General features: G+C 43.7%; 1 protein-coding gene across 14 annotated transcripts in view; it reads left to right on the top strand.

Annotated features, from left to right (window-relative positions):
- Positions 1-12,991, top strand: part of g (adaptor-related protein complex 3, delta 1 subunit-like garnet) — a 32,839-nt gene that overhangs the window by 16,407 nt on the left and 3,441 nt on the right. For all 14 annotated transcript variants that reach the window (XM_080163973.1, XM_080163975.1, XM_080163976.1 and 11 more), the window contains exons 21-31: positions 6,941-7,031; positions 7,277-7,361; positions 7,742-7,824; positions 8,328-8,383; positions 8,759-8,852; positions 8,994-9,120; positions 9,637-9,753; positions 10,128-10,250; positions 10,729-10,814; positions 11,907-11,997; positions 12,390-12,736. In XM_080163973.1, the coding sequence (XP_080020099.1) occupies positions 6,941-7,031; positions 7,277-7,361; positions 7,742-7,824; positions 8,328-8,383; positions 8,759-8,852; positions 8,994-9,120; positions 9,637-9,753; positions 10,128-10,250; positions 10,729-10,814; positions 11,907-11,997; positions 12,390-12,611 (1,175 nt within the window). In that variant the 3' untranslated portion in view covers positions 12,612-12,736. The remainder of the gene's footprint in view (positions 1-6,940; positions 7,032-7,276; positions 7,362-7,741; positions 7,825-8,327; positions 8,384-8,758; positions 8,853-8,993; positions 9,121-9,636; positions 9,754-10,127; positions 10,251-10,728; positions 10,815-11,906; positions 11,998-12,389; positions 12,737-12,991) is intronic.

Here is a 12,991-nt window from a genome sequence, read left to right on the forward strand (position 1 = left end):
GGAATCAATATTGCCCAAACTGACCATTGTATATGTATTATTTATGCTTTCATGTTATGATTATTTATTCCTATCCATGTAATTATTGTTTGTTGTATATAGCTTTAGTATTGCTTAACCCTTCAATAAAGTGACAACTGAAAATAGATGTTGATCATTATCTAGTGAAAGCTAGAGAAGCGTAGCTTCTCTATAGTAAGGTGTCCACGTCTGTCACACTGCCGTAATCTAATTGAACTCCGGTGTCTGCCATTTATCCTCGGCGGATACCACAACTTTGGTGACAGCTGTGTGAGATTACGGCGAACCACAAGTGTAGAGCAGACGCGCATCTGAGGCTAAGGTACTCCCAGCAGTGAATCTGGCAAAACTGACGCAAGCAACCTGAATTACCCACCCTGGACAGCAAAGTTTAACTCTGCATCCGGCAGTTGTGGAAGCGAAACAGCGAAATCTGACGAATAACCGCGAGCAGCGCTGATATCTAACGGAGAATTGAGCGCCAAAAGGGCTGAAACAGGCCTGCGGACCGGCTGAAACAAGCCAAATACGTGTAGACGGCTGAAAATAGGCCAATTTTACTGCAAGAAATAGCAGGATCCGAACCAGTGGCGCTAGCAGGACGGGACATTCCCTGCCGCCATCAGCCGGATTTGGATCAGCGGCGCTAGCAGGACGGGACATTCCCTGCCGCCGATAGGCTGAAACATGCCACATAGCTGCAAGCTGCGAGCTAACATACGGGTGTAGTGCACCAGAACAGAGAAAAACTACGTCAACCCCGAGTATCCTGAGAAGCTACAACGCAGCCACCCATCTAGAAAACAGATATTATATCACATTTGCAGGGATTACCACCCTAATGTGATGGCCAAACAATAGATTTATGAGCAAAGCTTGGCAAACAAATTGTTGTGTTGTGATAAATCTAAGAATAGAACAGGCTTGGATTACTGTGTATTGTGATAACAGCTAAAAATAGAACAGAGTTGGTCAACAAATCTGTTATGCAATTGTGATAAGGACAAAAATAAAAGCTAGATGTAATATAATCAAAACAATCTCAAGCCCACAGCACAACAACAATACACCCCTTATTCCAAGGGAAGGGGAGGGGCCCCTTCTCCATTGAAGGCAAATACAATCAGGGTGATATAACAGATAAACCTAAGATTAAGAAGAAAAGGCCCTATTACACCAGCACACAGTTACCCCCCTCCCTCACAGGGGGAACGGACGGAGTTACCCCCGTCCCCTCACGCGCTTCCCCCTTCCTACCCACACTAGACTAAGTCCGTCTGTGGTGTGGAGCTAGCGATCGGAGACACAGAGCGCCATTCACGGGTAGCGCAACAGAGTGCGGAAAATATCATAAATCCAACGGACGAAACGGACCAATGAGAGAGCGAGCTGAGGGGTGAGAGCGCGTTTTCCCCGTGTGCGCGGATTTGACGGCGCGAACGCGCGTTACAAGGACAGAAGATTCCACGCACACACACACACACACACACACACACTCTCACACCAGAGCAGAGCTACTCCATAGCATTTAACAGGGGTATTTTTAGCAAATAAAGAATTGCAAGTTTCTTTCCTCCTAGCTCTAGTGTGATAAGGGAAAACCCAATCAGTTCCTGACAGCAGTTCAGACCCTCAACATCTATCTACCTCAACACCTAACTATTGATAAGTACAGCCAAGTTATATCTTTGCAACTAACACTCCCAACCTAGTGATACAAACAGTGTTGGCTGTTAGGCTAGGAAGCCTCAAGTGACAACCCATTCATTGTAGTACTGTATAACTTTGTGCCCGCCGTTTCACCGTTGACCCAATGGACCAGCATCAAGTCCCAGGAGGTGACCAAGCCCCAGGATGGCTCCAGGATGACCCTCAGCCGGCCCCAGCCGAGTACCGCAAGCTGATGCTGAGCAATCTGCCGGAGTTTAGAGGGCCGCCCAAGCAATCCTGGTCGGCACATATCCGCCGACTGGAGATGTCATGGGCGGCTTATCGCGTGCCACCTCATGATTCCCTCAACCGCCGCAACGCCCTACTACTGTCATTGGTAGGGCAAGCGGCGGAAATGGCGTCCCATCTGTTTGGCGAGGCAGGCCAAGCCTTGACCTACGAACAGGTCAAGACCGAGTGTGAATTGCTATTTCGCCCTGCTTTTGAATCCCAAACGCTTAAACAAGCGTTTAGGGATTACAAGCAACACTCGACAGAACCTATACAAGCGTACATATCAACTAAGTGCGCCTTGTATAGGGACGCCTACAACCATGAGGATCTTGAGTTGTTGGTGGACGAATTAAATCGTGGAATTCGTAACGCCAATGTAAAACGCCTCATGATGAACCATGAAATTGCGAGTGTACCTGAGTACACTCGCAAGGCCATGTTCACTGTGACCATGGTTACTAAGCAGCTGAAGGAAGGTGTGTGCTTAGTGGACTCGACCGACGGGCTGACTGGATCTGCCTGCATCCAGTTGCCCCAATATGACGAGTCGGAGCCAATGGAGATTGGCTCCTTGGCTCCGGGTCTCCACCAGATGGGGAAGGTCGCTCCAGATGACAAGGTTCCAGGCCGCTGCTACCGCTGCCAGGGGAGAGGCCACCGAGCTCGAGACTGTCCAACGCCTGTGGAAGTTAGCCTAGAGGAGAGGCGCCCCCAGCCACGCCGTGACCGTTCTGCCAAGTGTGAGCGTTGCCACTATGACGGTCACACGGCGGCTGATTGTAGAGCGGACTGGGCCCAGGTAGCCAGCCGCAGGCGCACCGCCGACAAGGGTGCCCCTCCAGGGAAGTCCAGCAGAGTGGCCCATATGGAAGGGAGCGCGCCCCCAGCACCACCACCGCAAGCAGCCGCCCCCAGAGCTGCGGACCGAGCCGATGGGATGCCGCAGTTCGGGACTGTCCCAGCTAGGATCAACGTACTGGGCGGCGCGGCTGAACCCAACCGGGTTGGCCTAGGCTTCAGTCTTAACCATCTGGGGCCAGAGCTGGTACAGCCCAACAACATAGCCGAGCCAGAGGTGCTGAGGCCCCAGCCTTTCAGCCTCAACATGATGGAACCTGCCCGACTGAGCCTACCCAGCAAGAGTGGAGGGGCGCTGCCCAGCGTCCCTGAGACGGTGTATGGGGAGGCCCTGGCAGCCGCTGAACGAGAGAGGCAGGAGGTGCTAGCCAGCACCTCTGCATCGATGTATGGGACGCCACCCGGCGTCGCCACCTGGGATGATGGGGGGGTGCTATCCAGCGCCTCCCACCTGGTGCCTGGGGCGACAACCGTCGCCGCCACCGAGATACCTGGATCCTGGAACGAGCCAGCCTCCAACCTGATGTCTGGGGCGACAACCGTCGCCGCCACCGAGAGACCTGAGTCCTGGAACGAGCCAGCGGTCCCAGAGGAAGGGGTGACACCCGTCACCCCCAGCCAGCCAGCACCACCAGCCTGCAGGGAGAGCCCAGCTACATGCCAGCCAGCGCCACCAGCCTGCAGGGAGAGTCCAGCTACATGCCATCCAGAGCCCTCTACCAGCCAAGGGAACCCAGCTGCTCACCATCAGGATAAGTTGAATTTGTTAAATGTGTTGTATCCAAAACATTGTAAACACCCAGCCTTGCCTGTGCCCCCCGCACCAGAGGCTGGGGAGATTGAAATTTGGGAAAATAAGGACTTGCCTGTGCCACATGCACCTGAGTTCCTAGGGCAGGGGAGGGCATTGAGTAAGGGCGAGCCTGTGCCACATGCACTTCAGCCCCATGCCACTGGGCATGCCTTGGACCAGGGAAGGGAGCACTTAGGGCTAGGGGAGCCGACACCCAGGCAAGTGCCAGTCGCTTGCCAGTCTGTCATTGGGGAGGGTATCGGGGTGCCTCGGCCGCATACAGATAACGCTCAATGGAAATTTGTATCTAGCCAGGAGCAGCCCAGCCGTGTCCAGTCCCAAGAAGCAGCCGTGACCAGAGCCGGAGATCCCCAGCCGCGTGTACGAGGAAGATGGTTACCTGGAAGCCTCTCCCATTGGTGGATGGTCCTGTGGGGCCTCCTGCTGGCAGCCGTGTGGCCTACAACCAGCTACGTCCTGGTGGGGTGGGACTGTGCCAACCCCACCCATGTCACGTCTTACAATAAAGAGAAGATGTGTGACACGGAGCCCCTACACCAGGAGGTGCCCCTGGGCCATGACATACACGTCCTGCAGCAAGTCAAGGTGAGGGAAACCACTGGGTTCAGCTGTCAGCTCACCGTGTCCCAGTGGACATTCAGGTGTGGGGTATGGGGTCACCTCAAGGTGACCTCGGTCCCCACCCTCATGAGGCCAACCAAGATAGACCCAGAAGCGTGCCGAGACCTGGCCAGGAACCGAGTATACACGTTGCCAGGCAAGACCCAGCCACTGACGTTCCAGCTGAACCACCCCCTGTTCTTCACCATCGACATGGTGGGCGCCCTCGTCAACAGCCCCGAGGGGGTGGGTTGCGAGGGGGAGGACGTCCACTTTGAGGGCCAGCTCTACCGCAATGAATTAGTGCTCCAGGAGCGGCGGCTGCTGGTCAAGGAGGAGACCTATGTGGTGGAGGATGGACGGGTGGAGTCCCAGTCTGACCACCTGACCCTCGAGTGTCCCCATTCTGAGCTGTCCTGTATCACTGGGGAAGCAACCTACGTGTGGGACCACCTGGGAAGAGATTGCCCCTTGAGACTGATCCGCAGCCTCCAGCCCAGCCTGGTGAGGGATGCATATCTGGTTGACCATCAGGCCCAGTTTTTCATCAACATGACCAACCCCACCTCAATTGTGAACTGCGACTTCGAGGCCCATGCCACCAACCATCCAGCGTTGTTCGTGGCAGCTGACCCAGCCGCGGCTGCGCTGCCCAGAGTGTCGGCCAGGGATGTTGACGTTCCCCTTCAAGCACAGATCCATGCCGGTTATATCGGGTTTACCCTGGAAACGCGCATGAGAAGCACTGCAGCAGAAGAGGTAGCGGCCAACTGCTGGAAGCTCCAGCAACTAGATCCGGCCCACCCGGTGCGTGTCCAGGGGAGCACGTTCTCGGTACTGAGGGGAGACATCCTGCTGCAGCTGACCTGCCAAAGGCACAAGTATGTTGTCCGCGAACACAAGGAGTGTTGGGACAAAGTGCCAGTGGAGCCCACAGGTTTTGTAGACGCTGTGACACGGGTATACAGTGAGCACGCCACCAAGATTCCCTGTTCCTCCACCTACCCCCTGACTGTGCACGCGGAGGAAGGCTGGATAGAGTTAACTCCTGCTCCCAAGAAGAGGCCACCCCCGCTGGATACGCCTAAGCAGTTGTTGACAGAACCCTTAGATGACTTCAGTTCAGGTGGTTTGTATTCACAGGCTGAGTTGAACGACTGGCAACAACTGCTGGCGTTCCCAGCATACAAGAGTGCCATGCTGACCGGCCTATCCTATGGCTCCTGCGTTCAGCAAGGCAGCTGTTCGGCCACAGGAGACCATGGGATAGTGTCCTACAACATTGACCGACTGGCGGAGGAAGGAGAGGCAGCCCTGGATGTCTGGGCAGGATTTAGACAAGCCATCCACGAGTGGGGAGATGGCGCCGCCATACTGTGCTTGCTGTTGCTGATCCTCAAACTGCTGGGGGACCTAACCATCATTTCTCTGGCAGCAGCACAAGGAGGAGTCCGGGCAGCCCTGAATGCGATATCACAAGTGTTCCTGTACCATCCAGCTTTGTATAGGAAAGCGCTGGCTAGAGCCAGGCTCAACCATGCCAAGTCCCGGGACTTTTCAGTGGACTGGGATGCCATTCCCATCGGCAGGGAAGCAGCCGAGGAAATGGTGTCTATGAAATCAACTGACAGCGGGCATGACCGCCCAGGTAGGCCAGGACCGCCCTCCGGCAGACCCCGCGGCCCCTCAGGAGGACAGGCCGCTGCTCAGACAATCAACCTGGCAGCCAGTGCCCCAGCCGCTGCCAACAACAACCCGCAGGCCCCACTGCTGACCGTTCCAGCGACAACTGTGCCACCAGCAAACCTGATACCTGCCGGCGCTGACCAACGTATCCACCCCAAGTCAGCCTCTGCCTTCTATCCCACATTGGGAGCCCATCAACCCTAAGAAGATACTCACCACTAGGATTCCATTGAATCATTATCGTTTGTATATATTTTAGCCCTAAGGAGCGGGCCGAAGGCCTCAACCACTGTCGGAAGTCTGATAGGGAAACCACCTCCCAGCCTTCCGAGGGGAGAGTTGTGGTATTCGGCAACCGTGAGCCATGTCTATGGCACCCCTGATCTGGGGTTCGGTGGAGGGTCAATGGCCCTCCCCCGAGTCCTGGGGAAGGGGTCTAGTGACCCCCTCCCTACGCTTAGAATTAATGATTTGAATCTGTCATGTTTATTATGGTTAACTGTATTCTTAATTCTCCCCCACCCTTTCCAGGGATGGGGGAATCAATATTGCCCAAACTGACCATTGTATATGTATTATTTATGCTTTCATGTTATGATTATTTATTCCTATCCATGTAATTATTGTTTGTTGTATATAGCTTTAGTATTGCTTAACCCTTCAATAAAGTGACAACTGAAAATAGATGTTGATCATTATCTAGTGAAAGCTAGAGAAGCGTAGCTTCTCTATAGTAAGGTGTCCACGTCTGTCACACTGCCGTAATCTAATTGAACTCCGGTGTCTGCCATTTATCCTCGGCGGATACCACACTATTTCACTGTGCCCAAGTTAAAATAAATGAAATACTTTTACATTTAGTATAGTTATCATAGCTGTATAGCATTGAATTGATATATAACAAATTAATAAAAATTAACCCTTAAAAACGCAATGTAGGATTAAGATTAAGATTTTTTTATATATAATTTTAGATAACCTTTAAATCAAACTGTGTGCATGATAATCTTGTTTTAGGTTTGAAAAGTGCTGATTCTTATTTCAATATTGAATCATCTTCAAGAGAAAGAAAACATAAGAAAAAGAAAAAGAAGAAATCTAAGAAAGTGTGAGTATCTTTTTTTTAACAGGGTTAAGTGCGTTTCGTCGTATTTTCACAGTAGCTTTTGACAAGTTATTTTTAGGTTATGCTAGGTGAATGTTAATGATTGCTCCGCAGGGTTAGATCCCCTGGCAGGGGCTAGAAATAGGATAAAAACTAATGTGAAAATACGACGAAACCCGCTACTTCGTTTTATTTCCATGGTCCATAAATATATTAGTTTCTACCATGTAGTTTTATATTTATTATAGTGAGAGTAGCAGTGAGGATGATGACGGACCCAACGTTGCTGTCTCCAGGAACCTGGACATGCCAGAAGGAGCCAGCTTATCCGACCAGGAACATATACATTTCATTTTCCTTCTTTTCAACAATGTCAAAATTTTTAACTCAAAAATATTCTCTTACATCAATGAATAATGATAAATTATTATTTGGGTCTTACACCAGATTTTCATGTTCCCTGATAATGTGAAACTTGCAGCGCGCTATAATAACGATTCCCCCTTTACCCCAACTCCTCCCCAACTGGATGAACGAACTGACCAAATAACGAGTTCCGTGTAAGCAAGCCATATTGATCACAATTTTTTTATTTTTCATAATTTCTACAATCTACATCCATTGTTACATCTTTTTTTTAAAAACTCAACTATTATCTGATTTTAAACAATCATATTGTCTACATACATGAAAATGAACATGTACGTATTGAACAGGAGGAAGAGTCCCTTGATCCTCTGGATCCACACAGCGCCCTGGCTGCTATTTCACTAGAGGACTTACAGACACCACCAAAGTAAGGATGGATTTTCATTTTTTTTCACCCAAAGTATAAACTTTGCTGCGAGTCAGTAATCTTCTTTATTGAAACAAAACTGAATATTACTTAGCATACCTGGTGATAAATAAAATAAAATTTTAAATGGATTTCAGTGAAACTCATTGCGAAAATTTTGAATAAAAAGTACCTAGTTTAGGTACATTTTTTATGTTCAGTTTCTTATTCTTTTTAATTTATTTATAGGTTGTTTTATACTTTTTAAATTTTTTTATTTTTCTGCAAACTCTTTCAAGTAATAATTTATTACACTACTTAATCTAGAATTTTAAATTTTATATAGTTTGAAAACTAAAATGTTTTATTTATTTTTCATAACATCATCAAGATGTTTTCGTCATAAATGAAATCAACCAATACAAATAGAAAAATCAACAGAAAAGAAATAATTTGATTTGTTATTAATGAATGTTTTGAAAAAAATATTTTCCAGAAAATTTTTGTAATTTGATTACTTTCAGGGGTGAGAAGAAGAAAAAGAAATCCGAGTCTGGCGATCAAGGGCTTGTTAATTTAGGTAGGTATTTTGTTTTGTATCGGAGAATGATTGGGGGGTTCTTAGTAACTGGATGTTTATGTGTCTAAAAATTATAGACGTTATCTAAAGTCTGTAGCGCCATTCAACCTTTGTAGAGAAAAACTCGATTTTAATCTTATGATTGATGTCGCGCAGGTCTAATGGATTTTAATTTTATATCTCATTTAGACTTTTTATCTAAAAGACAAAAATCCAATACTATTTAAACAAAAAAATTACTACTTATGAACATGATAGTTTTCAAATTTTAGTTGAAAATAATCATAAGTTGTTGAGATATTAACAGTGGAGATTATATACCTGAGGGTGTAGAAGTAGGAGAGGACAGTCCTATTATAATTGTTTATATTATAGGAGATATTAACAGTGGAGATTATATACCTGAGGGTGTAGAAGCAGGAGAGGACAGTCCTATTGCCCTACATGTCTCACATAAGAAAAAGAAGAAGTAAGATTAAGATTTTTTTTGAATTGGGTAAAAAAAATTCTTTCTTTGACTTTTTTTGCGCGAGAACTTAAATTACCTTAGCTATTAATAAAAATAATATTATTTTAAGAACACTTTTATTACCTTATTCTTAAATTAAAGATCAGAGAAGAAAAGTAAGAAGAGTAAAAAGGAGAAGCATGCACCAAAAGAGGACGACCTATTGGGACTGGAAGAACCTGCACAAGAACAATCAGCTGATCCTAAGCTAACTACGTCATCTGTACAGGTAAATAATCAGCTGATTATGGGCTAACCACGTCATCTCTAAAGGTAGATAATCAGCTGATCTTAAACTAACTACGTCATCTGTACAGGTAAACAATCAGCTGATTATAAGCTAGCTACGTCATCTGTACAGGTAGAAAATCAGCTGATCCTAAGCTTGCTTTATCATCTGTACAGGTAAATACTCGGCTGATTCTAAGCTAACTACTTCATCTGTACAGGTAGATAATCAACTGATAATAAAATTATTGCATCATCCATACAGTTAAATAATCAGCTGATCATAAAATTACTGCATCATTTATACAGGTAAATAATTAGCTGATCTTGAAATCATTGCATCATCTGTACAGATAGATAATCAGCTGATCACAAACTTACTACATCATTTGTACAGGTAAATAATCAGGTGATTATAAGATAACCCCTTTATCATCCTTATAAATAGTTAGTCAACTGATAATTTAACTAATAAGATTATGTTATAGATTGTTTTTAAATCATGAAATAAATTCAGGTGATTGGGAGCGATGATATTCTACAAGTGAGCCTTGTGCCAGCAAGTGTACAGATAACTGATACTGGCTTCTCTGTACAAATTACAGTTGACAACACCTCTCAACAAAAAGTAAAGGTAAGAAAGGTTTCAATATAGATATTTTGTCTTTAAAATGTAAGATTGCTAGAAAAATATATAATAATTTTAAATTGTGTTTATTTTTAAATTCTTGTAAAACATACTATTTAATAATACACCTTGATAAGTTCAAGTAATTTCCCACAAAATGACTGTCGTCGGGCACTGTTACATCTTGTTTACAACTTATTTTTAGGGAAAAAATGAAAAGATGAGGGTTATTTTTTTCCCGATTCCCGGCACTAACATTGCAGGAACCCCAAACCTAACCTGAAGTAATAAACTAAAAAACTATCCCCCCTCCCCTTTTTATTTTTTATTTTGCTTACCTAGAAATAAAATAATTTAGTGATACAATTTTTCTATTCTAGGATATCAATTTATTGGTTGGTGAGGAGGAGTTTGGGTTGACCAAATCTCTGAAACCTGGTAGCAACAAGACCAAGACTGTGATTATAGGCATGACAAATTTACAACCTGGCTCTCCAATTCAGGTCTGTAATTATACTTTTAGACAGGGGTCTAAAGGGATAAAACAATGGCATATTAATGGATGTATATTCCCAAATGATGATACACAAAAAAAAACCTTCTCTAGATTACAATTAGTAATTGAAACGCTTGGACAATCAAGTTAATAAAACAGCAAATTAAAATTCAATAAAAGTTCCCAAAGTTGTTAAGCTAACGAATGAGAAAACTTTAGGTATTAGTGTAATGAAAAGCCCAAAATCCCTTCCCTACCTGGTGCAACGTCCATTCATTTTTTGAAAGGAGTTTCAATTTTAATGCTATAGAATAACTTTACACTTACTAGTTATGTCTGAAAGTTTTATATTAAACACACAGATAAGTTTTTTTTTAACTTATCCTAGAGCTTAAAAATGCCTAGACAATTTCTTATAATTTTCAAAAGTTTAATAAAAGTTGAAAATATTAAGATGTTTTTAGTTATCGATTCAATGTTTTCAGGCAAATTTGAACTACAAAGAGAATGAAGAGCGCAGTATTGAGCTGTGTCTAGTGCTTCCAGCTACAGCTTGGCTCCAGGATTCCAGGTAATAGTATTGAGATGTGCCTAGTGCTTCCAGCTACAGCTTGGCTACAGGATTCCAGGTAATAGTATTGACATTGAGCTATGCCTAGTGCTTCCAGCTACAGCTTGGCTACAGGATTCCAGGTAATATTATTGAGCTGTTTCTAATGCTTCCAGCTACAGCTTGGCTACAGGATTCCAGGTAAGAAAATACATTTCTAATATTAAAAATTCAAAGGCTTTCTTTAAGTCTAAAGTAAAATAATCAAACTACAAGAAAGACTTTTTAACCTTGTTTTACATATAGCAATAGGTAGATGATTAAAATTGTAAAATTTATGCTAAAAAACAGTAGGGTTTATATTATTCACTGTGGGCTAGAATTGAATCAAGTCAAAAGTATGTGCCGAGCCCTGGGTCCTATGTATGGTGAAAATAGACATAAAACCATGATGATTCCAGGTAAAGCCAAAATATTTCAGCGGGGGCTTTTTGAGAAAATTAGATTTAAAAATTTCAAGTTCAATTTTCACCCCCTAGGAGTTGCCGCATATTCATGACAAGAAAAGTAAATATTATTTATTTTCAATTTTGAACAACTTTGCTTTTATTAAGTCCTTCTTAAAACCTCTCTATATATGATTTATTTTAGGCTGAATTTTCGTGACCTTTGCAAAGCAAGTGATAGAAATGGCCATTTATTAACTCCCTTCCGAAGTGGTTTTATGAAGAACTTTATAAAAGCAAAGATGTTCAAAATTTAAAATAAATACCTAATATTTGCTTTTCTTGTCATGATTATGCGGCAACTCCTAGGGGGTGAAAATTGAACTTGAAATTTTCAAATCTAATTTTCTCAAAAAGCCCCCGCTGAAATATTTTGGTTTTACCTGGAATCATCATGGTTTTATGTCTATTTTCACCATACATAGGTCCCAGGACTCGGCACTTACTTTTGTCTTGATTCAATTCTAGCCCACAGTGTATTAGATTTCAATTTACTACTATCAAAGTGCCTTTATGTTGACAAATAGTTGCGTATGCGTGTGTACTTTCATTACAACTTATAAAGTGACGGCTAATTACTATTTGTTAATATCATTTTACATTTTAGCATCGAAGACGAGAATTTTGCTGAGCTTTTGGTGAGTGGAAAGCTAGAATTTATGCTGTCAAAACAAATTCAAACCAGTTTAAATATACAGGTACATATATATTTCTTTCATAATAATCTAACGCCGAAAAAAAAAAGTACCTTTTTGTCCTAGGAATCATAATTACAAAAATCAGATTAAAAAGATAATTGTATAAAACAAAATTTTGTAGCCAAAAAAAGTTAAAATCCGGATGTTTTGAATTGACGTATTTTTGGGTAACTATTATAGAGTTACTACAGGAATCAACATTTAACATGTCTACATTAACGAAAACAGATAACTTTTAAGAACAAACCATAATTATTGAAAAGCTTCGCTTTGAAAAAGTCAATCAAATAATATTTTAACCTAAAAATTTTACTAGCCGAACTTCCAATGTTGTATCTAGTGACTTGCAATGATCAAATAAAAGATTGAACTTTAACCAATATTGATTTAAGGAGGCGACCAGTGTACTTTCACGACACAAGATCCACGTTGTCCAAGTCCAGGGTGGAAGCACAGTATCCCTGCACGCCCTCAGCACCAGCGGACACCATCTCGCCTTCCTGCTCAAGCCAATCAATGGTGGCTCCAACTTTACCATGTCACTGGAGGGCCGCAGCAGTTGCAAAGAGCTGCTGGCGGCTGTTCTAGACTTGGCCGCTACAGAATTGGCTTAGCAGAGTTGGTAGAATGGTGGGGGGCTCTTAAATTGACTGTAGGTGAAAAAGTTGCAATTTAAACATACTATATTATATCTTATATTTTAAAAATCTTCCTAAGACTAGGATTCCAGATTTGTTAGGTCTGATGAAGGGGTTAATTTTAGTTTTATGAGTGCCTACCGAGGGACATAGGGCTGTTTATTTCCCTAGTCCCCAAAGTTTTATAATAATGTTTTCTTATTCGTTAACTTAACAACATTGGGGTCTTTTGTTGAATTTTGATTTGTTGGTTCATTAATTTTAGGGTTCAAACATTTCAAACACAAGAAGGTGTATTTTATGTATCATTATTGGGGATGTACATCAATTTATCCGTCATTGGCTTATCCATTTAG

Source organism: Acartia tonsa, chromosome 6 (assembly GCF_053477335.1).
Source record: "Acartia tonsa isolate MP-2025a chromosome 6, ASM5347733v1, whole genome shotgun sequence".
NCBI lineage: Eukaryota > Metazoa > Arthropoda > Copepoda > Calanoida > Acartiidae > Acartia > Acartia tonsa.